We start from the raw sequence: 27,968 nt of genomic DNA, 5'->3' as shown, positions 1-27,968 counted from the left end.
TGGTAGCTGGTGGTTTTCATTGCATTTCCGCGATGACCTCATTCTTTTTTACCTCCTGCGTGCTTTTCCCTCCCCTGTTGCTGGACCACGCATGTTTTCCCCGACTTTTCAGCTCCTTTCTATAGAATCTTGCTGGCCAAACCTAGAACCCTTGATCACCGCCCTTGCTGTGAGCACATTCTAAAAATCCAGGCGGATCTGATGAATGAAAAGTGGCATCTTTGGGTCTGTCAATGGCCCGCCGTCGGTGCTCTGACGAATGCGTGAATGGATGGATGAATGAATGAATGACAAGCGGAGCGGCCCCTGCACGCCGCACGCGCCAACATCACCTCTCGGGAACCCCTCCCCTTCGCCCCGGGCCCCGCCCCCGGGCCCCGCGCCGGCCCGCTCGGGGCTCCTATTGGAGGGTGCGCGCGGGGGGCGGGCCCGGGGTCGGGGCCTAGGCCAGGGGCGGGGCGCAGCCGCCCCCGGAGCCTCCCGCCCGCCCGGGCTGGGGTCGCGCGGCTTGGATTCCCCTCCCCGCGGGCCGCGGCCATGGAGGACGAGCGCAAGCACGGGGCCTACGGTAGGAGCCGCCCCTGCTGCCTTGGGGTGTAGGGGGGGAGGGATCTGGGGAGAGGGGGACAGTTGAGGCGCCCGGAACACCCACGCTGCACCGGGGGCCCCCTCGGGGCTCTCCGGATCGCGCTACAAGGAGCCCACCCTCCCTGCTGTCGCCAGGTCCCCCCGCGACCCCTTCCCGGGACCTCCTGCTCCCCCTCCGCCGGATGGGCCTGGGCGCACGGCGCATGCTCGGCTCGGGGAGGTCCCGTTATCTGCGCGGCTCAGATGGCGGGCGGGGGAGGGGAGGGGAGGCGACCGCGGCCCGGAGAAGGGACGGGGCTCCGGCCTCCCCCAGGCCCCCTCCTTCTCCTCTTCCCCCAGTCCCCTTTGCCCACTTCTTCCTCTTGCCCCTCCACCCCCACCCCCAGAAGTAGTAGCCGCCCCGGGCTTTTGGCCAGATGGGGAAACTGAGGCAAGACTGGGCAAACCGAATGCGAGGGTGGGCGCCCCCCAGGTCTCGCCCGCCGCCTGGGAGGGGTGGAGATGAGGGCGTCTAGGGTGAAGGGGTAGGAAAGAAGCCGGAAACAATTGGGAAACTTTCCCCTCCCTGTGAAAGGAGTTGGGGGGCACCAGCCTCCCCTATGGGGATGGCCCAGCGCCCGGGACCCCTGTCGCAGGAACCCCTTGGAGCCCCCGCTGCACCCGCACCGCACGTTGCCTTCCTCCCCGAGGTTCCCACGGGCGTGCGGGGCGCTCAGTTTCCCCTCTCTTTTCTCCCTTTTGGGCTCCCATGTCTGAGGACATTGCCCCTGGGGCAAAGGGGCTCCCTGTCCCCACCTTGAGTGACAGGGACTTCCTGGAAACGGGGAGACTGCAGGGCACTGGGGAGGGGGCCGGAAACCGCTCATAATAACCAAGAAAAACAAAGTAGGCACCAGCTGGCCCCCATTCCCAGGGACTGAGGCCTCCCACTCCACCCCCTACCCCCTGAGACCCTCTCTGCCCAGCCCTGCCAAGAGGGGAGCCAAGAGGGGAGGCGCCCGGCATACTGCCTCCCAGCCGCTGCTTTTGCCCTGCTTGAATGCACGCTGCCAGCCCAGACCTCCTGGGGGCCCCTCTTGCCCTTGGCGGCGGGTGCTGGGTGTCCCCTGGGTGTGGCTGGCTATGACTCTCAGCTGGGGTCCTGCCAGGCCCTGCCAGCCTGTGGGCAGCAGCTGAGGGAGCTTTGGTCTCCCTGGGGCCTGGGGGGGGGGGGCAGAGGGGACAATGACCTGATTCATGGGGCATTGTGTTTGGCCAAAGGGAGCCAGCTATGGGTGGGATGGAGCAAACCCTCTCAGGGGGCCTCTGTGACTGCCAGATTTCTTTCTGGGTACTGAGACCACAGTGGGTCAACAAGTATGTACTGAGTATCCTACACTTGGCACATGGTGGCGAACAAACCAGAAAAATCCTTGCCAGGGTGGAACGACAAGGGAGCAAATAATATAATTTTAGGTTGTTGTACATGTGGAGAAGGAAACAACAGGATACAGTGTGGAGGGGACAACCGGCAGGGAATATTTTAGGAGACTGAGTGCTGGAAGTTGAACCTGTGGCGGGCTGGGGAGAAAAGTTGGGGGATGTGTCTTCCAGGCAGAGGGAGCAGCAGGCAATCAACACAGTTGCTCAGCTATTTCTCTCTCTGAGGCCGCCTGAGTTGGGTCCTGCAGCCAGGCCCTCGCCTCCTCCGGATGGGCCACCTGGCTTGACTCATTGCGGTTGGGGTTGAGTTTAGGTTGTCATCAGAGATTTCTCACCTACATCAAAAGCCCAGGGTCTCGGGCTGCCTGGTGAAGACCCTGCCAGATAATAGAGAGCTTTCCTATGGGGGTGCTGTGCAAAAATGACTCACATACCCTTCCCTCATACCCACAATCCCTTCCTGTTGGCCACCATGAATGTAGGGGTCTCCAAGCCTGGCTCTGACAACTTAGGAGTTGTGCTGCCCCGGGTGAGTTGGTTAACCTCTCTGAGACCATGTGTCTCTGTCTGTGGGGCCAGGCAGACCACATTCACTGATGGGAAGTGTTTTGCTGCATGCTCTGACAGCTCTAGGTGCTCAGGAGGTTTCTTGGGCTGATAATACCCGAGATGCAGATTTTCTGAGAGCCCATGAAGGGACGGCCCTCTCTGTGAAGGGAAAGACCTGAGTTGGACCAGGTGAGTCAGGCAGCTCTTTCTGAAGCAGAGATCCTATTTAGAAGCAGGCAACAGCTCACAGGGGGAAATTGGGAAATGGCTCTGGGCCCTGGCGGATATTAGCAACAGGCACTGCCCATCCTGCCTTGCCCACCCTTGAATGAGCAGCCTGAAAAGGGGTTCTAGAAACTCAGACAACAGATTCTGATCGGGGGCGAAAAAAGGAGTGCTTGTTTTAAATCAAAAAAAAAAAGAAAGAAAGGAAAAAGCAGATTCCCTGGTCCCTTTCCCCAAAGAGTTCTATGTCAGCCTGCCATGGGGCCCTGGCATGTGATTAAAAAAACACATGTTGTTAGGAGAGGGTATTTAATTGTTCATTGCATCTTTATTATTTATTTTATATTATTTTTAATTGTGGCAAGATATACATAACATAAAATTCATTTTAACCATTTTAAGTGGCAGTAAGTACATTGACACTAATGTGTAACGTTCTCCACTGTTACCTCCAGATTGTTTTCATCATCCCCAAACAGAATGCATATACCCCTTTCCCCATCCCCTACCCCTGGGAACCACTTGTTTGTATTTCCTTAGCTGCTCCTTGCCTGCAAATACCATGCGATGGGTTGGCTTAAACAATGGGATTTTACTGGCTCATGATTTGAGGCCAGGAAAAAATCCAAATGCGGGGGCGGGGGGTTGTTAAGGAGGAAAGTGGGGGGCTGGCTGCAGTGATCCTTGGTTCTGGGCCCCTCTGTCACAAGGCAAGGCACCTGGCACCCTTTCCTGGCCTCTCCCTTATCATCTGAGTTCTGTTGACATTCAACTTCTTGCTTCCCTGTCTATGGCACTGAGTTTCATTCTGCTTATAAAGGAGTTCAGTAATAGGATTAAGATCCATCCTGATTGGTTTTATCCACACCTTAACTGAAGTGACCTTATTGGAAGGTCCTATCAACAAGAAGTTTACCCTCACGGGAATGGATTTAGAACATGTTTTTCTGGAATACACAGCTCCAAACTGCCACGCCACTGATTGGCTTTCTAATTCTGTGAATTTGCTTATGCTCAGTATTTCATATAAGAGAAAATCTACAATAACTGTCCTTTTGTGTCTAGCTTATTTCACGCAATATGATTTCTTCAAGGTTCATCGATGCTGTAGAATAGCAGCACTTCATTTCTTGTTCTGCCTCAATAATACTCCGTTGTCTGTGTTTTAATTTCCTAGCTGCTAAAACAAAAACCCTACGATGGGTTGGCTTAACAACAGGAATTTATCCGTTCATGGCTTCAGAGGCTGGAAAACTGGCTTCCTCTCCATGCTGGTATCTCTGACTGGTCGGCCACCTCTGGGGTTCCTTGACTTTTCCATCGCATCTATGCTGGTTTGAATCTGTGGTGGAACCCGGAAAAGCCATATCCTTTCATCCTCATTCAGTATTGCTGGGTGGAATCTTTTTTATTGTTTCCATGGAGATGTGACCCACCCACCAGTTGTGGGTCATAACTTTTGATTAGGTGATTTCCATGGAGATGTGTCTCCACCCACTCAAGGTGCGGTTGCTTTCTAAATCCTTTTAAGAGGGAACCATTTTGGAAAAAGCTTTAGAGCCACCAGAACCAACAGACACAGCCCCTAGAGAGCCACTGAAGAGAAAACTAGCAAGTCTCACCGTGTGACTTTCCAGTTGAGGGAGAAACTCTGAATGTCATTGGCCTTCATGAACCAAGGTATCTTTCCCTGGGTGCCTTATATTGGACATTTTCATAGCCTTGCCTTAATTTGGACATTTTCACGGTCTTAGAACCATAAACTTGCAACTTAATAAATCCCCTTTTTAAAAAGCCATTTTGTTTCTGGTATATCGCATTCCAGAAGCTTGCAAACTAGAGCAGCATGGCAGTGCACATGGCAGTGGCTTCTCCTATCTCTTCTGAGTTCTGTTGACTTCCTGCTTCTGGCCACTCCCTGGGATGGCTTCTTCTTCCAGGTCCAGTTTCCTTTGCTTATCAATTTCCATGTACAATTTCCTTTGCTTCTTCCATATCCAATTTCTTTTCTGCCATAATGGATTAAGGCTCATCCTGGTTCAGTGTGAGCACACCTCAACTAATTACAACAAATTATGAAGGCCCTATTCATACACGGGTTCACACCCACAGGACTAGGGGGTTGGGATTTGAATACGCCTTTTGTGGGGGATGTGATTTAATCCCCAGCGGTATGGATAATTCCATAATTTGTTTATCCATTCATCTGTTGATGGACCCTTGAGTTCCTTCCACCTTTTGGTTCTTGTGAAAAATGCTGCGATAAACATTGGTCTACAAATAGCTATCCGAGTCTTGCTTTCATTCGTTTGGGGTATATACCTCGGAGTAGAATTACTAGGTGATATGGTAACTCTATGTTCAACTTTCAGAGGAACTACCAAACTGTTTTCCTTGGCAGCTGGATCATTTCATTTCCCCACCAACAATGTACAAAAGGTGCCTACTTTTCTGCATCCTTGCCAGCGCTTGCTTTTGTTTTCGTTTTTTAAAATAGCCATCCTAGTGGGTGTGGAGCGGTGTCTCATTGTAGTTTCAAGTTGCATTTCCCTACTGGCTAATGATATCTATCACCTTTTCGTATACTTTTTGGCCATTAGAATATCTTCTTTGGAGAAGTCCACTGATTTCAGGATTCCAGAAGCATTGATTCAGACAGTTCTTGCCAGTTTAATAGTTGTTTTAGTGGAGGGACCGATTCCTGGAGCTTCCAACTCTGCTTTTCCCACGATCCTCCATTTGTTTTTTCTTTTGAAAGAGATAATATGTTCTCATGGTTCAAAATAAAAAATACACAAGATTTTAGAGCTTTAAAAGGAAAAGACTCCTTCTCCATCCCTCTCCTTTGCATCACACTTTCCTCTTTGGAGTCCACTAGTGTTACAACAGCTCATGGTTTTTTTTCCACGTGGAGACCAGGCCTTAAGTTCACGAGCGATTTTATACATATTCATTCTTTAGTGGCTTTTTATTTTTATTTTTTCACAAAAATGGCAGTAAGTTACAAGAATGCTCACTTCTTGAGGGCAGGATGTATGTCCATTTTGTTTGATGGTGTTAGCAGGTTCTCAACAAATATTTGTTGAATGAAAAGATGTTTATTCTGCATCTCACTTGTGTTTGCTTAATGTAGCTTAGAGATGATTTCCCATCAGCCCCCAGAAAGCTTCCTTGATCTTTTTTTTAAAGTTTGTTTCTTTTTACATATTTTTTTATTTTATTACTTCGTTTTTGATGGTTGCATAAAGTAGAGCATTTATGCAACTACTATATATATATATATGATTGATGATATTATATTTAACTAATTAAGAGGGATATTTTAAGGTTTTTACTGAAGCAAAAAATGCATAAAGGGCACAGATCCTAAATGTGCAAAGCTCAAAGAATATTCAGATTAGGTCAGCCCTTCCTTATGAATAGTACCCGAAGCAGGAAAAAGATCACCAGCTCCCTAGGAGACCCTCAGGCCCAAGGAGGGACTATCACTATTATTATCATTTTTTTAGTATGTTAATTTTAGTTGAAATATAACTTACAAAAAAAAAAAAATGCACAGATTTTAGATGTTCTGTTTGTCGAGTTTTGTCAAATAATATGGAACAGGGGCCAGCAAGCTACGGCCTGTTCCAAGCCAACGTACTAAGAATGGTTTTAATATTTTTAAAAGGTTGTAAAAAAAAAATGAGAAAAGAAGAAGATACCGAAGAGTCTGCCTTGGCCTGCCAGGCAGCTATGACATATTCCATGCACTGGGTTGGTTTAAGCCATGGGGATTTATTGGCTCACCGTTTTAAGGCTAAAGCCCAAAATCAGGGTGTGGGCAAGATTTGCTTCCTCCATATTGTCTGCAGGGATCAGGAGCTGGCGGCCAGCCTTCCCGGGGTCCCTTGGCTTGTATCTCTGCCTCCCATCATTCCAGGATGCCCTCTCTTTCCTTCTGCTCTTCTGGTTTCTGCTGATTTCCTGTGACCTTCTCCAACCTCTGGCTTCCGGTTTCTTCTCTTTACAAGGCATCCAGTTGTATGGATGGAGACCCACCCTCACTCCCTTGGGCCACACCTCAACCAAAAATAACCTCTTCAAGAGGAAACTGTTTTCAATGGGTGCACACCCACAGGAACGCAGGTCAAGAACATGTGCGTGTTGGGCTCTAAGTCAGTCTCACGGGGTCCATATGTAGACTGCAAGCCTAAAATTGTTCATATCTAGCCCTTCTCAAAAAGAGTTTGCAAACTCCTGGTAGAGAATATTCCCGTCGTCCAGGAAGAGTTCGTTCCCACTCAATACCCAAAGGGACAGTTATTTTTAAATAGGATCTTAAACGTCTTTATAACAAAAGTAACATATTCTCTTGGGGTGGGATGAAAAAACCCTAAAACCTACAAATAAGCCCTGGACCCTACTGGTGTTAGCCTTTCTTATGTTAGCACCTTTCCAGAGGCTCCTTCCCAGAGGTAACACTGCCCCAAAACCTTCTCCAGACCTATTTATTTCCAGCTGTAAATATGCAGTATCTGTATGTTTTGAAAGTGCCTCACACTGGTTTCATGAAAAATGGTGCTGTTCCCACAAAGGAAAACATTGTAGCCACAGAATAAGATAAGGTAGATCTAACATGCTATTGGTACAATGTGCAATTTTGCTAGTCTATGAAACAGCAAACCTGGAAGGTGTGTAAGAAAACAGGGGTGGAGGTGGGGTAACGAGCTGCAAATCTGCGCGTTTATGTGTACTGCAGACCTCCTCTGGAAGAAGAAAGGAAGAGGAGGTGGAGGCTCTGGGCCAGGGGTGCTAGGAAGAGTGATTTTTCTCCCTCTAAAACTTGTTTCAGTTGATGTTTTGATCTTGATAAATATACACTGGTAACTTAATAGAAATATGTTCATTCATAACTTCCTTCAACAAATATTGATTGGGCTGGAATTGTATACTAGAGTCAGTTCTAGGTGCTGGGGACCCATTAACAAGCAGAACAGACAAAGAGCCTGCCCTCATGGAGCTGACATTCCAGAGAGGGAGGCAGACAAGAAATGAGATTAATAAAATAGGTATAATGACGGAGAAAAGTTTCTGGAGAAAAATAAAGCAAGGTAGGAAGTGGGGAGTGATCCAGAGAGCCTGAAGGAAGGGTTTAAAATGTAAAAATGGGAGTTCAGGAAAGGCATTGCAGGGAGGTGACCCAGAGGAGTGAGAGAGGAAGGGTTGAAGAGTACTTCAGGCAAAAATCACAGCCAGTGCAAAGGCCCTGGGGTGGGCCAGACTGGAGCTGTGAAGAGTCCTGGACTGGAGCTGTGAAGAGTCCTGGACTGGAGCTGTGAAGAGTCCTGTGCGGCCAAAGCGGGGTGAGAATGAGGGGGAGTGGAAGGAGGCGAGGGCAGAACAGTGGTGAGACAGCTTGCGCAGGGTCTTGTGGCCTCCAGGGAAAACTTTGGCTTTTGTTCTAAAAGCAATGGGAGCCCTGGAGAGGATGTACCCTGACTTAGGTGCTCCCAGGTTCCCTCTGGCCTCTGTCATCAGCTAAGGGGTGTGACGTGGAGGCAGGATGCTAAAGAAAAGAACATGTCTGCACCAAAGCTGCCCGCAGGTCATCTCGGCCAGGCTTCAGAACCCAGCCTGGGCTCTGCTCGAGTGCCAGCTCCATGCTTCCTCCCTCTGGACCCTCTGTTCAGTTTCCTCCCACAGAGCCTCGGTTTCTCCTTCCACGTGGACACCATGCTTGGGCCTCAGTAAACACCCGACCAAGGGGGTTCGTATAATACAGAGTTCAGGAGCAGGGTTTCCAAGCCTAGCTTCTGCTTGGCTGCGTGACCTTGGGCAGGTCACTTAACCCTCCCTGTGCCTCAGTTTCTTCATTACATCCTCAGAGCCTCGTTGGAGGATTAGCATTCCTAGAGGTCAGCTGTCCTGTCTGATGAATGGCAGAGTCAGGGCTCTTATCTTTTCGCCTTTGACATTGCAACTAGGAGCATCACCTTTAACTCCCCCCACTTAGAGGTTGTTCCTTAGTCCTTTAACGTCGGGACCTGCCTGGACTCACGGATGCCCAGTCCCCAGGCACAGGCTTCTGGGAAGGCAGCAGCAAGCTGGCCTGGCTGCGTGGGCAGGCCCTTGGGCCGCCACCACCCTTGGGGACTCAGTGGTGCCTGGAAGCAGTGGGGGCGGGTTGGAACATGGTATCCTGGCATGACTGGACAGCCTGCGCTGTTCCCTTATCTCCCACGCCTGCTGTGCCGGACCAGTCGTTATGCCCAGCAACAATGGGACCCAAGGGCCACCTCCCTGCAGCCCCAGCTGCTCTAACGCCCCAGCTCCCCCCACCCCACCCCCTGCCCACCTGCTCCCCTGTTATCCCAAGCTTCAGCCTGGCCTGGCTTAGGGCCACAGGCGTTGTGATTCGATTCCAGCAGGGGGCGGGGGGCAGGAGCTGGCAGTCTCGGCCTCAGTTTACCCATTTGGAAAAGGGGGGCGCTCTCCCCATTAGCCACAGACTGCGCTAAGTGCTCTTTGAGCATCAACGTCTGACCACACCAAGGAAGGAAATGCTAGAACGATTACTCCCATTTCCCAGAGAGGGAAACAGTGGACTGGAGACAGAAAGGGCTTCATCCAATGAGTCCTGGAGTTGTCGCTCGGCCTGACTCCCCCATTTCCGGACTGCAGGACCTGCTGGAACATTTACGTCCGCTCCCGGTGCCTCGATTTCCCCACCTGTATTGCGGGGGAGTAAAGGACAGGGCTTCCTGCTCCCAGTTGTTAGGAGATGAGCACGTGAAACAGAGGCTGGCACAGGCCTGGGACGTGAGAACCGATAGCCTAGAGATGGGGGTAGGGACATGAGAGGGCGGGAGGGGCAAGGAGGGGAGGGAGCAAAGTTTGGCAAAGGGCCCGAGAATAAATGTTTTCAGTTTGCAGGCCACGTCCAGCCTCTTATCGCGGTGGGTTGGTTTTGCTGTTGAAGCTGGAGAGCCGGTGTAGATGGTATGAAAATGCGTGAGATGCATGTGTCCCATGCAAGCTTTATAGCTTTATTTGTGCACACTGGCATTTGAATTTCAAATAATTTCCGCACCACGACGTATTCATCTCCTTTTGATGGTTTTCAACCGTTTGCAAACATAAAGACCCTTCTGAGCAGCGGGCCACAGGGAAATAAGTGGAGGGCTGGAGTTGGCCAGTGGGTAGTTCTTTAAAAAAAAAAAATTTTTTTTCTTTATTCAGATATCTTCATGTACATACAATCCATCCAAAGTATACAACCAGTGGCTCACAGTATTGTCAAATAGTTGTGTATTCATCACCATGATCATTTTTAGAACATTTGCGTCACTCCAGAAGAAGAAATGGAAAGAAAAAAAAACGCACATCCCATACCCCTTACCCTTTCCTCTCGTTGACCACTAGTATTGCACTTTACCCAATTTTTTTTTACATCCCCCCCATTCTTTATTTATTTTTTGTCCTTGTTTTTTTTTACTCATCTGTCCATACCCCGGATAAAAGGAGCATCTGACACAAGGTTTTCACAATCACACCGTCACACTGTAAAAGCTGTATCGTTATACAATCATCTTTAAGAATCGAGGCTACTGGAGCACAGCTCAGCAGTTTCAGGGACTTCCCTCCAACCACTCCACTCCACCACAAACTAAAAAGGGGATATCTATATAATGCATAAGAAGAACCTCCAGGATAACCTCTCGACTCTGTTTGAAATCTCTCAGCCACTGACACTTTATTTTGTCTCATTTCTCTCTTCCCCCTTTCGGTGGAGAAGGCTTTCTCTATGCCACGATGCCCGGTCCCGGCTCATCCTGGGAGTCCTGTCTGTTAGGTGGTTCTTTGCCAACTCCCCTCCCCCCTCCCCGTTCCCCATCCAAATTGCTAAAATTTTGCAGAAAGCCTGGAACCTGCAAATACCGTTATCTTATATGACAAAAGGGGCTTTGTAGTGACGATTCAGTGAAGGTTCCAGATGGCCGAGATTTCCTTGGACTATCGCGGTGGTTCCAGAGACATCACAAGCTCCTGGAGGGAACCAGGAGAGGCCGAGCAGGACATGCGATGAGACTGCGGGCTCTGAAGACGGAGAAGGAAGCCCACTGGCCCAGAGAAGCTGCAGCAGGCCAAGAGCCAGACTCTCCTCGGGGGCGCCCACAAAGAATGCAGGCCTGCCCACACCCCGATTTTAGCCCGGAAAGACAGGTTTTGGAGTTTTGGACCTCGGAACTGTCAGAGAATAAAGCTGCATGCTCTTCGGCCACCAGGTTCATGGTTATTTATTGCAGCTGCAGTAGGGAAACTGAGGCAGAGAGACACTGACCCAGGAGCTGGACGGCCTGGCCCAACTACTCACCGCCCGTGTGGTCCTGGGCACATCATTTTCCCGCTGTGGGCCTCAGCTTCCACCCCTGTCACATTGGGCTTATGATAGGACCAAGCTCACAAAGGGGTTGTAAGGGTGAAATGAGGTGAGCTGCAAAATGTTTTAGAAGAGTGCCTGGGATGTGGCAAAAGGTCCATAAAACTGGGGAGCGGGGTGGGGGGAGGACTTTTCTACTTTGCTTCTTATTTTGCAGCATTGTTGCAGGTTTCCATCTTACGGGGTTTAAACCAGGCTTAGTTAGCAGGAACCATTAGTGTTCTCCAATGCCCTTTCCTCCGCTGCCAACTGCTCACGCTAACGACAGCTAATGGAACCCAGCAGATGGGGATATTAGCGGTTCCCTCCTATATTTCCTGAGAGCCCACAGGACCAGGCCCTGAGCCAAGCCACTGCCAGAAGTACTTCCCTGCATCCTTGGTCCATTTCAGGAAAAGATAAGCCAGCAAGGGCGTGGCCCAGCTTTTCCTTTCTTTCACTGAGGGTTGTCCAAAAATCCTGCCCAGCCTGGCTCTGCCATGCTCCTGCTCAAGCTCCCTCAGTGGCTCCCACTTACCCATCACCTTCAGAGCAGGGATCATCCACATGCTGCTAGCTGACTGGACAAGCCTCCCTCTCCCTAAGCCTCAGTTTCCTCGGAAATAGGTCGATGATGTGACCTCTGCTGAATGGAGAGGACCAAGCCTGTTCAGAAAATTCATCCCGACTGTTTTTCTGTGGAAGTTTCCACTGCTTGTCTGTTTGTCCAGGAGAATTTCAGCACTCCCAGCCTCCCTTATCTCTCTTATCACCAGCTTTACCTGTTTCACCTCCTATCAGAAAGTAGAAGTATTCTCCTGTGTTTCTCCTTCATACCTGTAATAGTTTGGCTTTTTATATATTCGCATGACTAACCTATGTGGAATTCGTTTTGCATGTGACGAGTGGGGTGGGGAGGGGGTTAAATTGATTTTTCCCAAATGTACCTTCAGGCCTACTGACGAGTGATCTTTTTTCCACCAATGGGAAATGATCATGTATCAATTCCCTCCATGTATTCAATTCACAGATTTATTATTATTTTTTTATTGTACACAAATGGAAAACTCTAAACTGCCTTTTTATATTGTTGTGTTAGTGATGCACACAAGGCTGGCAAATTTTAGCTATTCACACAACAAACACTTATCAAGGGCCCGTGCTATGCCAGGAGCTAGGCTGGGTGCAGGACGCACAGCTGTAAACCTCCACCTTTATGCAGTAACCAAAGGCAGGCGTGGATGGGTGGGTAATCCGTTCATATGTATGCCATATGTCAGGGGTGATAAGGAACGATAAAATAGGGTGATGGGATAGAAAGGGAAGGGGTGCTGTCTTTGGTGTGGTCAGGGAAGGAGATGATATTTGAGCAGAGGCCTGAAAGAAATGAGAGTTGCATGTACAAAGGCCCTGAGGCAGGATGGAGTCCCATGTTCGAGAAGCAACAGGAGGCCAGAGTGGCTGCAGTTGGGTGGACAACGGATAGAGCAGAAACCATGGGACAGGGAGGTGAAGGGGGCAGATCTTGGAGGAATTGGGCTCTTCCTCCGAGTTCTGTGGGTGCCACGGAGGGTTCTGGGGAGAGGACAGGCATCCTCTGGGCGCTGCAGGAGAGCAGACTAGAGGTGGAAGATGGAGCGCCGAGGAGGGGCGAGAAGTGGGTGGATTCTAAAGACCCAGTGAAGAAAGAGAGGGCCCTGGGGTTTCTATCCTGAGCCCCCAGGGAGGAGCTGTCGTTGCTGAGGCGGGCATGTTGGGATACGAGTGTGGGGTGCCCGGAGGCGGGGGACACAGGGCCCTGCAACGTTTGGAAGCTGTCAGCATGGGGTTGGCGCTTCCCCGAGCTGCTGAGTATGGCCTGCGGCCCGAGCCCACTACTCTGCCCAGCTCGGGGTGGGGGGAACCAGGAGGCCTTCCTGTGGGTTGCAGGGGAGGGGCTCGGGAACCACAGGGTTTCTTGGGGAGTCCTGGTCACCCGAGGGCAAGGCTGGCACCTTGGGCCCTGCCTGTTTGCTGAGGCCTGTGGTTAGGGGTTCAGGCGGGGCCTCCTCAGCTGGAGGCTATTTGGAGGGAGGCGGTGGCTTTCTTGGGACAAGCTGAGTTAGTGATCCAAGCCCCATCTGGAGGAAGTGCTGGGGGAGGGGAAAATGACAATTATTGAGTGCCACCTGCATATAACTACAGTGACTGTGTAAGCCTGTGACAACACTCCTGCTGTCCGTACACCCCCCACACCAATTGACTGAGGCCAACTGTATAGTTGACTGTGCTTTAATGTATACAGTTGGCATCAAAGGGCTGTTGGGAGATGTAGTGAGACCAAGCAAGGAGCAAACAGTCAGCATGGGGGGGTGTAGGGTCAATGCAGGGGTGTAGGGTCAGCGTGGGGGGTATACCAGCCCACTGGCCTTGTGCCAACTGGTATACTTCATACCAGCTGTATACCTCTGTACCTACTGTATACCCCACGCTGACAAAACAGTACATCCCTTGCCACCTGAAAACCCCCATACCTACTTACTATATAACCCCTCATAGTCCATGCTGCTCCTTTGAGGCTGATTTTATACTTTAGCCCCATTTCACAGAGGGGGAAACTGAGGCTCAGGGAAGGCAAGCTGCTGGCCTAAGTGTCTTGAGGCTCAGACCAGGCAGAAGGAGCACTTGCACCCATGGCCCCGCAGTAGGATGGGGACTCCACGAGGACAGGGCTTGGGTGTCTCTCGGCCGCCACTGTTCCCGGTGCCCAGCCCAGGGCCTGCATCCAGTAGGTGCTCAATAAATACTCAACAACTTCAGGATTCAAGATTCTGAGTCTGCAGGGATGGCAGGCGTAGGTGTCTTTGGGGCCCACAAAGGTGCCAGGCAGGATTGTGGCATGGTGTGGGGGAGCTGCCTGCCTCTCTGGCCAGTTTTCAAGACACACTGGAGACGCGGAGTTTTATGTAGACTCTCCATGTTTACCTGTTGGCACTGGACTTTCAAAGAAACGCTGCCCAAAATAAAACTCCAACACTGGTTGGCCAATTTTCTGCCCACATTTCCATATCTGGTCCCCTGGCCTGGGCCGTCTAAGGGTTGGTTGTGCGGCTCTGGGCTAGGGACGGCCTCCCTGTGCCTCAGTTTCCATACCTGGAAAATGGGCCACACAGTAGACTGCCTCGCCCAGGGTGGGGCAGCGTTTTGGCCTGGGTTAACCGGGTGGGTGGAGGCAGGCCCAGTCCCCCACCCTCGTCCTGTGTCAAGCCCCCGGGGAAGCCTTCGGGTTTCCTGGGGTGGGGGGAGGATGGACAGGTGGGGGGAGCGGGGAGGGCTAAATCAGGCCCCTCCCGTGAGTGGCGGGAGCAGCTGTGGCCGGGCCCTCCCTCCCGAGGCCTTGGCTCAGTTCGGGCTGGTCCGACCGGTTTGGGCCGCCCCGCCTGGCTCTTAACTGGGAGGAGCCGCCGCCAGTCCGTCGGTCCGTCCCTCCCTCCGGCGCCCGCGCCTCCAGACCCCGGGCGGCCCGGGCAGCCATGGGGGCCGAGCGGCAACACTACTACGGGAAGCACGGTAGGCCCCGGTCCGCGCCCCCCACCCCAGGCTGGGTCTCCCCCCACCCGGCTGGGGCTGGGTCCTGGGCGGGAGCTGCAGGGGGACCCGGGAGGAGAGGGAGCCGGATTGCAGATCGCTGCCTGAAGACCCCCCCCCATTCTCCATCACCTGTGTGCACCCCAGCCCCCGTGCTACCCAGAGCTGCTGTCCACGCCCCTCCCTGCCAACCCCCCCTGCCCCTCACACGAAGGACCTGTGTAGGTCCGTCCCTAGGACTCAGGCAGGAGCTTTCTCCCTTAGGTCCCATCTCACAACCTTCCCCTTCCCTCCTTGTTCCTTGGCGCCTGCCAGCCCCTCCCCACAACCCCCCCCCCCCCAGTGGGTCCCAGGTGATAAATCCCCCACTAACAACACCGAACCACTCTTGCCTGTGCTCTGGCTTGCTCCCATGGGGGCTTGGACGTGGGTGCCACACTTGGTGGGGTGGACTGGAAGTCTCTGAATCTAAAGACACGCCTAGAAGGCTTCTGGGGGAGGGAGTCCCCCCCCCCCCCCCCAGCCTCTTCTTGATCCATCTCTCTTGCTGACTTTTAGGAACCCCACAGAAGTATGACCCTACTTTCAAAGGACCCATTTACAACAGGTAAGGGCTCTGGGGCTCCTGGGGAGAGGGGGAGCCCCTGCTAACTGCCCCCATCCCTGTTCCTTCATCCCTCCACCCCCTTCTACAACAGACTGGTGAGAAATACTTTGCAGTATTTCCTTCATAGACCAAGAGCTTCTACAAATGATTTTTTTTTTAAATAGGCAAAAGGCTGAAACAGATATTTATAGAAGGAATGCCAGTAGAGGGTGAACTTGAGGAAAGAGGCCCAGCCTTACCAGGCAATCAAGGAGTGTAATTTAAACAGCCACAAAGTTTGATTTTCCTCTGGCAGACTAGGAAAGATCTGAAAACAAAAATTTCACACAGAGTTTGCTTGTGAAACTAATTGGTACTGCCCTGTTGGAGGGGATTTTGTTATAGCGTGAAATTCTTTGACGGGCATCCTTTGTGCCAAAAATTAAAATTCTAGAAAGAAAATTCTCCCAGTGAACTTGGCACACATGGGAAAAACGTATAGTATTAGGGTGCTCGCCTGCCGTGTGGGAGACTCGGGTTTGATTCACACACCCCCAAATGCCAACCCCCCCAAAAAAAGTATGCTGCTGCTGCTTTTTTGAAAATGGCAAAACCAACCAACAATCTGAACATTTCCTCCCTGGAGGAGTTGGGGGACTCGTTTGATAAATTATAGTACATCCTTAGGTCGTAATAAGTTGTTAAAGGGTACATATGGTAGCCCATGACAAACTCTGGGATCTCTTCTGTAACTACTTGTTGAAGAGTGCTTTGAAAACTTGCTTTTTATTTCTTTGCTTTGTATATATGTTATATTACACGATAAAAAAGTTAAAAACATACTGTGGCATACAAATAATAAATTGAATAAAAAATTTTAAAAAATTTAAAAAAGGATACGTCTTTTTTTAACTTTATTTTAATTGTGAAATATAACATATATACAAAGAAACAATAAATTTCCAAGTACATTTTAATAGGTAGTTAATAGAACAGATTTTAAAGTTTGTATGGGTTACAGTTCCACGATTTGCTGTTTTTTCTTCTAGCTGCTCAAGACCCTGGAGACCAACAGAAATATCAAAATAATTGATTCAGCAGTCATACTCAATTGTAAATCCTATCTTCTCTGTTATAACTCCTCCTCTTTAAATAACATATATACATAAAAGCAATAAATTTCAAAATATATCGCAACAGTTAGTTATAGAACAGATTTCAGGGTTTGGTATGGATTATAATTCCGCAATTTTAGGTTTTTATTTCTAGCTGCTCTAAGGTACTGGAGGCTAAAAGAAATATCAGTATAATGATTCAGACTTCATACCCATTTGTTAAACCCAAATTTCTCCGTATAACTCCACCATCACCTTTGATCTTTCTCCCACTCATTAGGGATATTTGGACTATGCCCATTCTAACTTTGTCATGTTGGCAGGGCTGTCGATAATATGGGATGGGGGATGGAACTAGTTGATGTTCTGGAAGGGCTGGTCCCTCTGCATTTCAGGACTTATCTAGTCCAGGAATCCATCTGGAGATTGTAGGTTTTGGAGAGTTACCCTAGTGCATGGAACCTTTGTAGAATCTTATATATCGCCCTAGGTGTTCTTTAGGATTGGCTGGAATGGTTTTGGCTGGGGGTTGGCAAGTTATGATGCATAGCAATGTCTAACTGAAGCTTGCATAAGAGTGACCTCCAGAGTAGCCTCTCGACTCTATTTGAATACTCTCAACCACTGATACTTTATTTGTTACACTTCTTCTCCCTCTTTTGGTCAGGATGTCATTGTGATCCCAAGGAGTCCTTTTATGTAGGGACGTGGTGAGACAAAGAACAGTGGGTATATTATAATCATATTTGGGTTAACCAAAAAACATTTTTTTAGAAAACATTTATACCTAGTAAATAACCCGAAGGACTCACAAGAAATCATCAACAGATTCCTTATAGGAGGGGGTTGTAGAAGACTGATTTCTTTATGGAATCCATGCCTGTATGATTTTAAGCCTTACCACAGTTGCATTTACTCTTTTGATAATAAAAATAGCTTAAACTTAAAAAAATTTTAATATCAAGTGCTGGTGAAGATGTCAGGAAACAGGCACTTTGGGTTAAAAGAAGGTGAATATTGTTGAATATCATTGGAGGACTGGGTGGCATTACATATGAGAATTTAAAATGCATGTCCCCTTTGGAACATTGTTTCCATCACTCAGGAGCACATATCCAGAGAGTACAGAGATGCAGATAAGTGTGCAGGGCAGGGTCCCACCCCTCTGCTCCCCTCTGTTCCCCAGGGGCTGTACCGACATCATTTGCTGCGTGTTCCTCCTCCTGGCCATTGTGGGTTATGTGGCTGTTGGTATCATAGGTGAGTGGAAAAAGTCGGGACTTGGGGCTCCAGGGTAGGAGGGACAGCCACAGCCTCTGGGTCACAGGTGGGGTGGTGCTAAGGGGTAGTAGAGCCTCAGTTCCCTGGATCCTTCCACAGCCTGGACCCATGGGGACCCTCGGAAGGTGATCTACCCCACAGATAGCCGAGGCCAGTTCTGCGGGCAGAAGGGCACGAAAAATGCGTGAGTGTCATTCCCTGGGGCCTGAGCAGGCATATCCTGAGCAGGATAGGAGAGCCTCATGAGCCCTGGGGAGAAGGTTTTAGGCTTCCTCCTCCCTCCATCCATTCATCCACCCCTCCCCCCATCCAGCCACCCACCCATCCATCTACCCATCTACCTAGCCATCCATCCACCCTCCCATCCATCTGTCCACCCATCCATCCATATCTTTCCATCATTCACCCATCTGTTCATCCAACCATCCATTTATCCACCCATCCACCCATCTACCCCTCCACCCATCCAGCCGCCCACTCACCTATCCACCTATCCATTCATATATCTATCCACTCATCCATTATCTTTCCATCCATTCACCCATCTGTTCTTCCAACCATCCCTTTATCCACCCATCTACCTTGCCACCCACCCACCCATCCACCCATCCACCTAGCCATCCATGCACCCACCCACCCATGTAGCCATCCATCTATTATTCACCCATCCATCTATCCATCCATCATCCATCCATCCATCCACCCACCCACCCAGCCAGCCATTCATCCAACCACCCATCCACCTATCCAGCCACCCATCCACCCATCCACCTAGCCATCCATGCACCCACCCACCCATGTAGCCATCCATCTATTATTCACCCATCCATCTATCCATCCATCATCCATCCATCCACCCACCCACCCAGCCAGCCATTCATCCAACCACCCATCCACCTCTCCAGCCAGCCAGCCACCCATTCACCTAGCCACTCATCCATCCATATATCCGTCTACTCATTCATTTCCTTTCCATCCATTCACCCATCTGTTCATCCAGCCATCCATTTATTCATCCACCCACCCACCCATGCATCCACCCATAGGCCCAGTCAGCAAATATTTAGTTTCCACTATACTGTGCCTTGGGGACATAGCACACAAAACGAGACATGTTGAGTGTCCTGTCCACCAGTGGCTCAACTTTTAGAGGTGAGACAGAAGAGACCACGTTGAATCTGTTATGGGATGGGGATGATTGGGTGAGGTTACAGAGTGAGTTCAATCTGCACCCCAGCTGTGTAACCTGGGGCAAGTGTCTCAGCTTCTTTGGGCCTTATCTCTCAAGTACTGCAATATGTACAGGATTCAAAATAGCCCCTGAAGTTGCCACTGCAGTGACAGCATCATTATTTACCTGTAGGTATTTTACGTAGGGTGGTCGAGAAAGTCTTGAAAGTTTCCATCCCCTTACCCCCAACTCCAGGAACAAGCCCTACCTGTTTTATTTCAACATTGTGAAGTGTGCCAGCCCCCTGGTCCTGTTGGAATTCCAGTGTCCCACCCCGCAGGTAACTGTCCCCTCCCCTTCCCCTTTACCTGGCTGCAGGTCCCTTTCCTCATGCAGTGGCGTCTGCCTGCCTCCACAGTCAACATGGGATGGGACCTCGGTCCTGGGGGGGGTGGAATCTGCTGAGGTCCCACACAACCCCTCCCGCCTGCGCCACCCTCCAGATCTGTGTGGAGAAATGCCCGGACCGCTATCTTACCTTCCTGAGCGCCCGCAGCTCCCAGGACTTTGCATACTATAAGCAATTCTGCGGGCCTGGTTTCCAGGACCAAAAGGTGAGCAGGAGGCAATCTGGCGCCCAGGTGGGGGCAGGTGGGGGGGCGAGGGGCCTGGCCCGGGGGTATTCACTCCCTTCCCTCTTTCTTGGCAGAGTGTGGCCGAGGTGCTTCGGGATGGTGACTGCCCGGCCGTCCTCATCCCCAGCAAACCCTGTGAGTTGGTGGTCCCAGATGGGGGTTGGGGGGCTTGGGTGGGGCTCAGGAGGTGGGGGGGCCCCACCTAACTGGTTTCACCCCCTGCCCCCTGCCCCATGCAGTGGCCCGGCGATGCTTCCCAGCCATCCACGCCCACAAGGGGGTCCTCATGGTGGGCAACGAGACAACCTACGAGGACGGCCACGGGCACCGGAAAAACATCACGGAGCTGGTGGAAGGCGCCAAGTGAGGACTGCGCTTAGGATGGGGGTGATGGTGGGGGAGCCTGTGTGTGTGTGACCTGAGCCCCGTTCTCCTCCCCCCGCCCACCCAGGATGGCCAACGGGGTGCTGGAGGCCCGGCAGCTGGCCATGCGGGTGTTTGAGGATTACACCGTCTCCTGGTACTGGATTGTCATGTGAGTCGGGAGGCTGGGCCGGCGTGGCGGGGCTAGCGAGAGCGGGCTCCGGGATTCACGCGCCCACCCTGTCTCATCTCCAGAGGCCTGGTCATCGCCATGGTGATGAGTCTGCTCTTCATCGTTCTGCTCCGCTTCCTGGCTGGTATTATGGTCTGGGTCATGATTGTCATGGTGATTCTGGTGTTGGGCTACGGTGAGTGTCCTGGCGCCTGGCCCCTCTCCTGCCCCCAGGGCTGCACTGTGCCCTTTAACCCACCAAGAGTTTGTCATCTTTGTGAAGATGTGCATCATTTATAAGGGCGGACACTGGAAATAGCCTCCAGGGCAGTGGGTGTTGCCTTCTGAACCAGGCAGGGTCCGTGTGCCATCCACAGCAAAAGGCATCCTCCAGCATTCCGCTCGGCACAGGGCCTAAGGGCTCCCGTGCCAGCCCCACAAAGCTGGGGGCCCCAATCCCGGCTCTGCCACCACCTCCTAGCTCCGTGACCCCGGGCGAGTGAGCCAACTCCCATGCCTCAGTTTCTTCCTCTATTAAATGGGGATAATTCGTATTTACTGGTTGGGAGGCTCGATAAGGGTGAGATATTGGGAGGTCCCTGTTTAGCTCAGGCCTGTAGAAGCCAGAAGAGATTCTAAAAAAAATTATTTTCTCCCCTCTATATCTGTGTTTTGCAATTTTATTCTACAAAGAGTGGTGGGGAATGCTGAAAATCCCTACTGCTCCCCGGATGACTAATAACTGCCTCCCCTATGGCTCATGGTTACAGGGTGGCAGGGGGGCCAGAGGGGGCCCCAATTCACACAGCATCCAGACAGCCACTCCTTCCCTCCCTCCCTCCTCCTTCCTTTATTCCTTCCCTCTGTCCCTCCTTCTTTCCAACATGAATGGAAGTTTTCTAGGCCCTGGGCTTACTGTAGTGGACAAAACTGGGCAAACCTGGTTCTCTTGTGGAGCTTATATTCTTAGGGGAGTGTGTAAGATGGACAAATTCTCTAATCAGAAAATTCTTTCAGATGTGAGAGTAGGAAAAGGGTGTGAGAACCAAGTGTGGGCAGTAGGATTCTCGATGGGGGGCATCTAGGTGGTGGAGATGGAAGCCCAACATGGTGCATGGAATTAACCTCACTGAATTGCTGGAAAGGGGTTCAAATGGGAAATGTTAGGCCATATATATGGTACCACCATAAAAATTTAAAAATAACTCAGTAAGTGGAGCGTTGGTGGGGCAAGGATTCAGAAAGATCTCCTGAGAAAGTGACATTGAGCAGAGACCTGATCCTGCGAGGGGCCCAGATGTGGGAGGAGCAGGTCCAAGGCAGTGGGGACAGCGAGTGCACAGGTCCTGAGGCAGGTGCCAGCATCGGCAGCCTTTCTCGGCCTCAATCTTTGCTTCTGCCGAGTGGAGGTGGTCATGCCTGCTTTTGCCAGGCTGAGAGAGGTGCCAGCGGGCTGGGGTCAGCCTTTGCCTGGTGCCCCCCACGTGCAGGGATATTTCACTGCTACATGGAATACTCCCGACTGCGTGGCGAGGCCGGTTCCGACATCTCCCTGGTGGACCTAGGCTTCCAGACAGACCTCCGCGTGTACCTGCACTTGCGGCAAACCTGGATAGCTTTCAGTGAGCCCTGCCTGCCCCAGGGGGCCTGGGAGGCGGTGGGGGGCCTGGAGGGGGTGGTGCGCTCAGATCCCCCCCCACCCCATTGCCCTCTACAGTGATCATTCTCAGCATCCTGGAGTTGATTATCATTTTGCTGCTCATCTTTCTACGGAAGAGAATTCTCATTGCCATTGCACTCATCAAGGAAGCCAGCAGGTGGGGGCCAGGGGGCCGGGGGGTCGGGCAGGAGTTGACTCCCACCCTGGGACTGCCACGGCTCTGACACCTGCGTGTCTCCCCTTCCCCAGGGCCGTGGGATATGTCATGTGCTCCCTGCTGTACCCGCTGGTCACTTTCTTCCTGTTGTGCCTGTGCATTGCCTACTGGGCCAGCACTGCCGTGTATCCACCACTGGATGCTGGACGCACCCCGAGCCCTAACCTGGGGGGTGGCCAAAGGCCAGACTTGCCTGGAAGTGACCCCCAGCCTGGGGGCAGGGCTGGAACCGGGTGGTGGTGGGGGGAGCGACTGGATCCTTTCCCCACAAGCCCGTGTGGCCCCCTGATCCCCGACCGTGGGTTCCTTAACGAGCCGCCAGCTTCCTGTCCACTTCCAACGAAGCCATCTACAAGGTCTTTAATGACACTGCCTGCCCGGCTGCTGGGAAAACCTGCAACCCTGAGGTAGGTGTCCCCAGAACAGGAGCAGAGGCTGCCCATGCAGCACACATACCACCACCACCCCCCACTCCCCCACCCCACCCTCAGCTGATTTTAAACCTCTCATCCCCACTTGGGGCTCATTCAGCAAACACTTGGTACCTGTTGTCTGCTCTGCACTAGGTATGAGGGGCACAGAAGGGAAGCCACCCCATCCCTGTCCCCAGCAACATCCCACAGCAAGCTTGCTTCCCCTTGACAACTGCCCTGGGTGCTGACTTTCCATCTAATTTCTCCTCAACTTCGTTTCCTGCCCCATACCCCTCTCGTGAGCTGCATCAGAGCCAGGCTGTGCTTGTAAAAGCCCTTCCTTGCCTTTCACTAGCCCCTCTCCTGAGCCCACTGGTCCTGCTGACCCTGTAGTCCTCAAACTGACCGATGGCCCCCAGCAAGCCCCAGGATTCCTAGTCTTGCTTCTAGAGCCCCTTTCCCAAGACCCTCTCCTGAACCCCCAATTCCTTGCCCTAATTCTGTTCGCCCTGACTCCCCTCCTGCCCCGTGGGCTGCCGACCCTGGCCGGGATGCCCAGGGCACTCGGAAGCTCTGGCCGGATAGCCTGACCCAGCCCCATGTCCCTCCCGCAGACCTTCTCCTCCTCCAATGAGTCCCGCCTGTGCCCGGGCGCCCGCTGCCAGTTCGCCTTCTACGGGGGTGAATCGGGCTACCACCGGGCGCTGCTGGGCCTGCAGATCTTCAACGCCTTCATGTTCTTCTGGCTAGCCAACTTTGTGCTGGCGCTGGGCCAGGTCACGCTGGCCGGGGCCTTCGCCTCCTACTACTGGGCCATAAACAAACCCGATGACCTCCCCGCCTTCCCGCTCTTCTCCGCCTTCGGCCGGGCGCTCAGGTGAGACCCGAGCGCGTGGGCTTGGGGGCTGGGGTGCCAGGAGGGGTGCCAGGCCCTGACCCATTCTTTCTGCCTGGGCTGGCAGGTACCACACGGGCTCGCTGGCCTTCGGCGCGCTCATTCTGGCCATCGTGCAGATCATTCGAGTCATGCTGGAGTACCTGGACCAGCGCCTGAAAGGTGCGGCCCGCCCCTGAGCTGCCATTGGCTCCCGCTGGGGGCGCGGCTGGCGGGCAGACTGTGATTGGATTGTGCTGGGAGGAGGTGGGGCCAAGATGAGGGACTGTGATTGGTTGCTGCCTGGGTGGGAAGCGGCTGAGAGAGCAGATTAGATGGAATCCTTATGGCTCAGGGGGTGTGGCCAGGAAGCCTGGGCCGCTATTGGGTCCTCCATTAGAGGGTTGGGCGGGGCATTTGTTTGCCCTTGGGGGCGGGGCTAAGGCTTTTTTTTCAATTTGGAGAGGAGGAGCTGTGGGGCTGGGATTGGTTGTACTTTGGAGGTGGGGCCAGGAAGGAGACAAGCCTTGGTTTCTGCTTAGGGGGTGGGGCCTGCAGAGTAGTGTGGGTCGTGATTGGTTCCTGTCTTGGAGGCGGGTCTGAGGGTCTTCATTGATTCCTGCTAAGGCGTGGGGTGGGACCCTTGAGGGGTCTCAGCTCCTTGTCTCTTTGGGGGGCCGAGGTGGGGTTGCTTTGGGAGTCCTGTACTGAGGCAGGGGTGTGATTGGAAGGTGAGGCCGGCCTGGGTCACCCCTCAACTCCCCATCCTTCCTCCCTTTTCCAGCTGCCGATAACAAGTTTGCCAAGTTCCTCCTGGCATGCCTCAAATGCTGCTTCTGGTGCCTGGAGAAGTTCATCAAATTCCTCAACAGGAATGCCTACATCATGGTGGGTGGGCCTGGGACCCCCCTACCCATACGCCCTGGCTTTCTGCTGGGATGGAGGGGCCCCCACCCCCACCTCCACCCCCAGGCCTGATTCCCCCTTCCCACCCTCCTCCAGATCGCTATCTACGGCACCAACTTCTGCACTTCTGCCAAGAATGCCTTCTTCCTGCTCATGAGAAACATCATCAGGTCAGGGAAACCACCCCTCTCGGCGCTCCCTCTTCCACCACACTCTGAGCCGGCGCTCATTCCTGCCCCTTGCTGTCCCCCGCAGAGTGGCTGTCCTGGACAAAGTTACCGACTTCCTCTTCCTGCTGGGCAAACTTCTGGTGGTGGGGAGTGTGGGTGAGTGCCGGTCCACCCCTCTGCGTGGGTGGGCAGGGTGGAAGCCTGTTGGGGCTGGCTCATGAGCCCTGTCATCTTCTCCTCCTGAGATGGGTGACCCCCCTCCAGGCTTCTTCTTTTAGGGGGGGTGGGGAAAGCTACATCCCTTGATGAGAACCTCCAATGGTCTTACTTTCTTCTCCCCTCCAGGGATCTTGGCTTTTTTCTTTTTTACCCACCGAATCAGGATTGTGCAGGACACGGCACCACCCCTCAATTATTACTGGGTCCCTATACTGGTACGGACCTCCGGGCACTGGTGGGGGTCCAGGGAGGAGAAGGTTCCCAGGCTTGCTTGGCCTCCTTTAGACTGGGCAGATGTGGATGGGGGTCTGAGGTGGGGGTTGAGTATTTAGTCCACAAACATTTATTGAGCACCTACTCTGTGCCAGTCTCTTAGGGCAGGGTGGGAGGGGGTGGCTTCCCTCTAGAGGGCCTACAGTTGAGGGGTAGAACACACAGTGATCAAATAGTCATGTTGACGAGTGTGTGATTGCAAATTGGTGAGTGCTCCAGGGGAGAACTACAGGGGACTACAGGGGAGTAGAGGATCTGAGGATCTGGGGGTCCAGGTGGCTTCATGATGGAAGTGATGTTGAATTGGAGGGGATATCCAGGCCCAGGGAACAGCAGCTACAGTGGCCCCAAGGAGGGACAGTGCCACAAGCAGCAAGAAGCCAGTGTGGCTGGGGGGTGGGGGTGGGGGAGTGGGGGAGAGGGGAATGGAGATAAGGGCAGGGAGGTGACAGACCTTAGATGGTTGGGTCTTCATCCTAAGAACACACTGGTGTCTGAGCACAGGCCTGGGATTGATCCTAGCGACCCAGGTTTTTCATCTTAGTTCCCCTACTTTCCAGCTTTAAGATAAATGACTTTCAGCAAGTTATTTAATCTCCCGAAGGTCCACTTCAGTTAGCAGTTTCCTGGAAGGCTCCAGATGGCTAAAGATTTAGTGGTAAATTGGACAAACGTGATCTAGTGGGGACTAAACCTGCAGTGCCCTATACTCGCATGAAATTGAAACCAGATAAAGGCCTCAGACTTATGAGGGTATAAAATAGGGAACTTTCTGGATCTGGGGTGTCAAGAGGTGGCTTCCTCAAGAAGATGGTACCAGGGCAGTCAATGTTTCAGCTGGAAGCTGAAGGACAAGGAGGCATAAACTAGGCTGATCAGGGCCACAGCAGGTGCAAAGGCCCTGGGGTTGAAGAGAACAAGCAGTGCTGTGTGGATGCTGTGCTCTAAATCAGGGACAAGGGGTTAGATTGTTATTTCAAGTGCAGTGGGGCCAGGCCAGGGGGGAATGTGATTCTGTCCTGGGAAGTATGTGGCAGGACTGGCTGTCACAGCCGCCTCATTTCCCCTCACTCAGACCGTGATCGTCGGCTCCTACCTGATCGCCCATGGCTTCTTCAGCGTCTATGGGATGTGTGTGGACACACTGTTCCTCTGCTTCTGTGAGTGTTCTTTCTGCTTCCCTGCTGGGCCCTGCTTCCTTCTTCCCCAGACGAGGCCACAGATTCACCTGCCCGCTGTCCCCAGCTTTCCTGGGCACCAGCTGTCCCACTTCCTAGAGCCCTGGCATGCCCTCTCAGCTTCCTCCCTGCGCTCACGGCGGCTCCCTCCTATTGTCCCCTGCCCTGGCTGCCGCTGGAACTTCTGTCCCTGGGGCCCTTGGCTTTGGTGTCTCTGGCTTTATTGCGGGTGGGAGGGAGGTGATCTGTGGCTTCCACTAACTCTGCTCTCTCCATCTGTCTTTTTTTTTTCCTTCTACTTTCCTCCCTCTTTTCTCTTCCTCTCCTCCATGCCTGCTGGCTTCCCCGCCCTCCTCCTGCCTTCCTCCCTCTGTCCCTCCCTTCCTGACCACCACCACCCCACCCTCGTTTTCCCCCTGCTGGTTCCCGGGGGGAGCGCAGGTGAGGACCTGGAAAGGAATGACGGCTCTCAGGAGCGACCCTACTTCATGTCGCCCGAACTGAGAGACATCCTGTTGAAGGGGAGTGCGGAGGAGGGGAAGAAAGAGGCAGTTGAGGAGTAGAGTGAGGACCTGGGGGAGTGGGGTGGGCTGGGCTGGCCTCCTGGTTTCCTTCGTTTAGGCCACGGGGTGCATGTGGGGGAACTTCCTGGTGGGGGAACTTCCTGGCCGGGGAGCGTGCGCGTGCGCGTGCATGCATCCCCTTCCCGAGCCCACTACAGTCCGCCCCTTTCCTGGTCCCCAGTGCGTCTTGCTTCCTAACCCTCTGAGGCTTCTCTGTGGCCCTAAGCCCGTCCCTGGGGGGAGGGGCTTCCTTCCCCGGGGCTCTCCCCTTCACGCCGCCTGCTCCGGGGTCTCTTTCCGCAGTGGAGGACCTGGAGCGGAATGACGGCTCGGCCGAGAGGCCTTACTTCATGTCCTCCAACCTCAAGAAGCTCTTGAACAAGACCAACAAGAAGATGGCAGAGTCGTAAGGGGCTGCCGCCTTCCCCCAAAGCCTCCCACCGGGTGCTCTGCGGCTGGGTCAGTACCCCCCAGCCCCCTTGGGCCGTCACTGCCCCCACCCAGCCCCATCATCCGGTTCCCACTGGCTTACAGGGACCCAGAGGATTTGTGTATAAACCTCGATGTATACCTATGCTGAGGGCGGGCGGATATTCTCATGGCAGCCTCCCCAACCCTGCCCCGAGACTGTGAAACGAGTCGCACCTGCCCTCACCGGCCTGGTGGGGGCCTCCATGCGTCCTCTCCCCGTCTTTTGATGGGACTGTGTTGGTGTCTGAGGCTGCACAGGGCTCTCCAGGGCTGGAGCCAGGAAGTTCTCTCCCTCTGCTTTACTCTCTTGGGTCTGGCCGGGACTGAACCCCCTTCCCTGCTGCCCCAGTAGGTGGCTCCAGAGATGCCAGAAGCCCTTCTTTTCTATAACCTGGAATGCTATTAAAGTTCACCTTGTTTTTTTTCCATCTGTCTCCAGCTGAGGAGGGGCCCCTTGGAGGTGCCTTCCTTTGTCTGTCCCTCTTCCGGCTTGGGGTTGGGGGCGGGAGGCGGGGGCGGGGGGGAGCATGAGTGCCAGGGTGGGGTTGTTCCCAGTATGCATGTGGCGCTGTGTGCAGGGGAGAAGGGAAAGGGGAGAGCTTTGGGGGAGGGTGGCTGGGAAGAGCGTGCTAATTATTTGCTCCCTAATGGAAACCAGACGCACGAACGGAGCAGTTGGGCCCAAATCCTCCCCCTTCTTCTGCCAGTTATCAACACAGCTCCCTTTGTAAGAGAGAAAAGAAACTGAATCCACCCAAGGGATGTCTTGGGCAGGGGGAGAGGTGAGATGCCCTGGTGAAACCAGCCCCCCCCCCCTCTGCCCAGCCACCTCCCCTCCACCATCCCTTTGCCAAACTTGTCAAATGAACTCAGGGGCTGGGGTTTCCTGTTCCCCCTTGGCAATATCCCCGGCCCACCCCCACTCACAGCCCCAGACTCTTGTCTTTGT

At 52.9% G+C, this 27,968-nt stretch overlaps 1 protein-coding gene across 4 annotated transcripts; it reads left to right on the top strand.

Moving 5' to 3' along the window:
• Window positions 1–471: 471 nt before the first annotated feature.
• SLC44A2 (solute carrier family 44 member 2 (CTL2 blood group)) lies at window positions 472–27,445 on the top strand. 4 transcript variants are annotated; one of them, XM_077121824.1, is made up of 23 exons: window positions 472–568; window positions 15,311–15,359; window positions 17,640–17,713; window positions 17,834–17,918; window positions 19,161–19,245; window positions 19,409–19,519; window positions 19,615–19,675; window positions 19,780–19,903; window positions 19,992–20,075; window positions 20,159–20,271; window positions 21,566–21,697; window positions 21,793–21,892; window positions 21,985–22,077; window positions 22,275–22,359; window positions 22,980–23,242; window positions 23,328–23,422; window positions 24,024–24,127; window positions 24,242–24,315; window positions 24,401–24,471; window positions 24,661–24,749; window positions 25,883–25,967; window positions 26,427–26,536; window positions 26,852–27,445. In XM_077121824.1, exons 1-23 carry the CDS (start codon window positions 538–540, stop codon window positions 26,924–26,926), a joined length of 2,193 nt encoding a protein of 730 aa, XP_076977939.1. In that variant the 5' UTR covers window positions 472–537; the 3' UTR covers window positions 26,927–27,445. The 4 variants fall into 4 exon arrangements, with proteins under 4 accessions (XP_076977939.1, XP_076977938.1, XP_076977940.1 ...); XM_077121823.1 differs by lacking the exon at window positions 472–568 and adding an exon at window positions 14,604–14,734; XM_077121825.1 differs by lacking the exon at window positions 472–568 and adding an exon at window positions 14,605–14,734 and having other exon boundaries at window positions 26,427–26,549.
• The last annotated feature ends 523 nt before the right edge of the window (window positions 27,446–27,968 follow it).

Source organism: Tamandua tetradactyla, chromosome 11, assembly GCF_023851605.1.
Source record: "Tamandua tetradactyla isolate mTamTet1 chromosome 11, mTamTet1.pri, whole genome shotgun sequence".
Taxonomy (NCBI): domain Eukaryota; kingdom Metazoa; phylum Chordata; class Mammalia; order Pilosa; family Myrmecophagidae; genus Tamandua; species Tamandua tetradactyla.
This window is presented reverse-complemented; position numbering and strand designations above follow the sequence as displayed.

Bases quoted from the DNA above. Each gene is read 5' to 3' on its own strand.
- SLC44A2 (XM_077121823.1), top strand. From the start codon at position 14,698: ATGGGGGCCGAGCGGCAACACTACTACGGGAAGCACG. The intron at 19,246-19,408 runs GTAACTGTCCCC...GCCACCCTCCAG, and splicing joins TCCAGTGTCCCACCCCGCAG to ATCTGTGTGGAGAAATGCCC. The intron at 20,076-20,158 runs GTGAGTCGGGAG...TCTCATCTCCAG, and splicing joins TCCTGGTACTGGATTGTCAT to AGGCCTGGTCATCGCCATGG.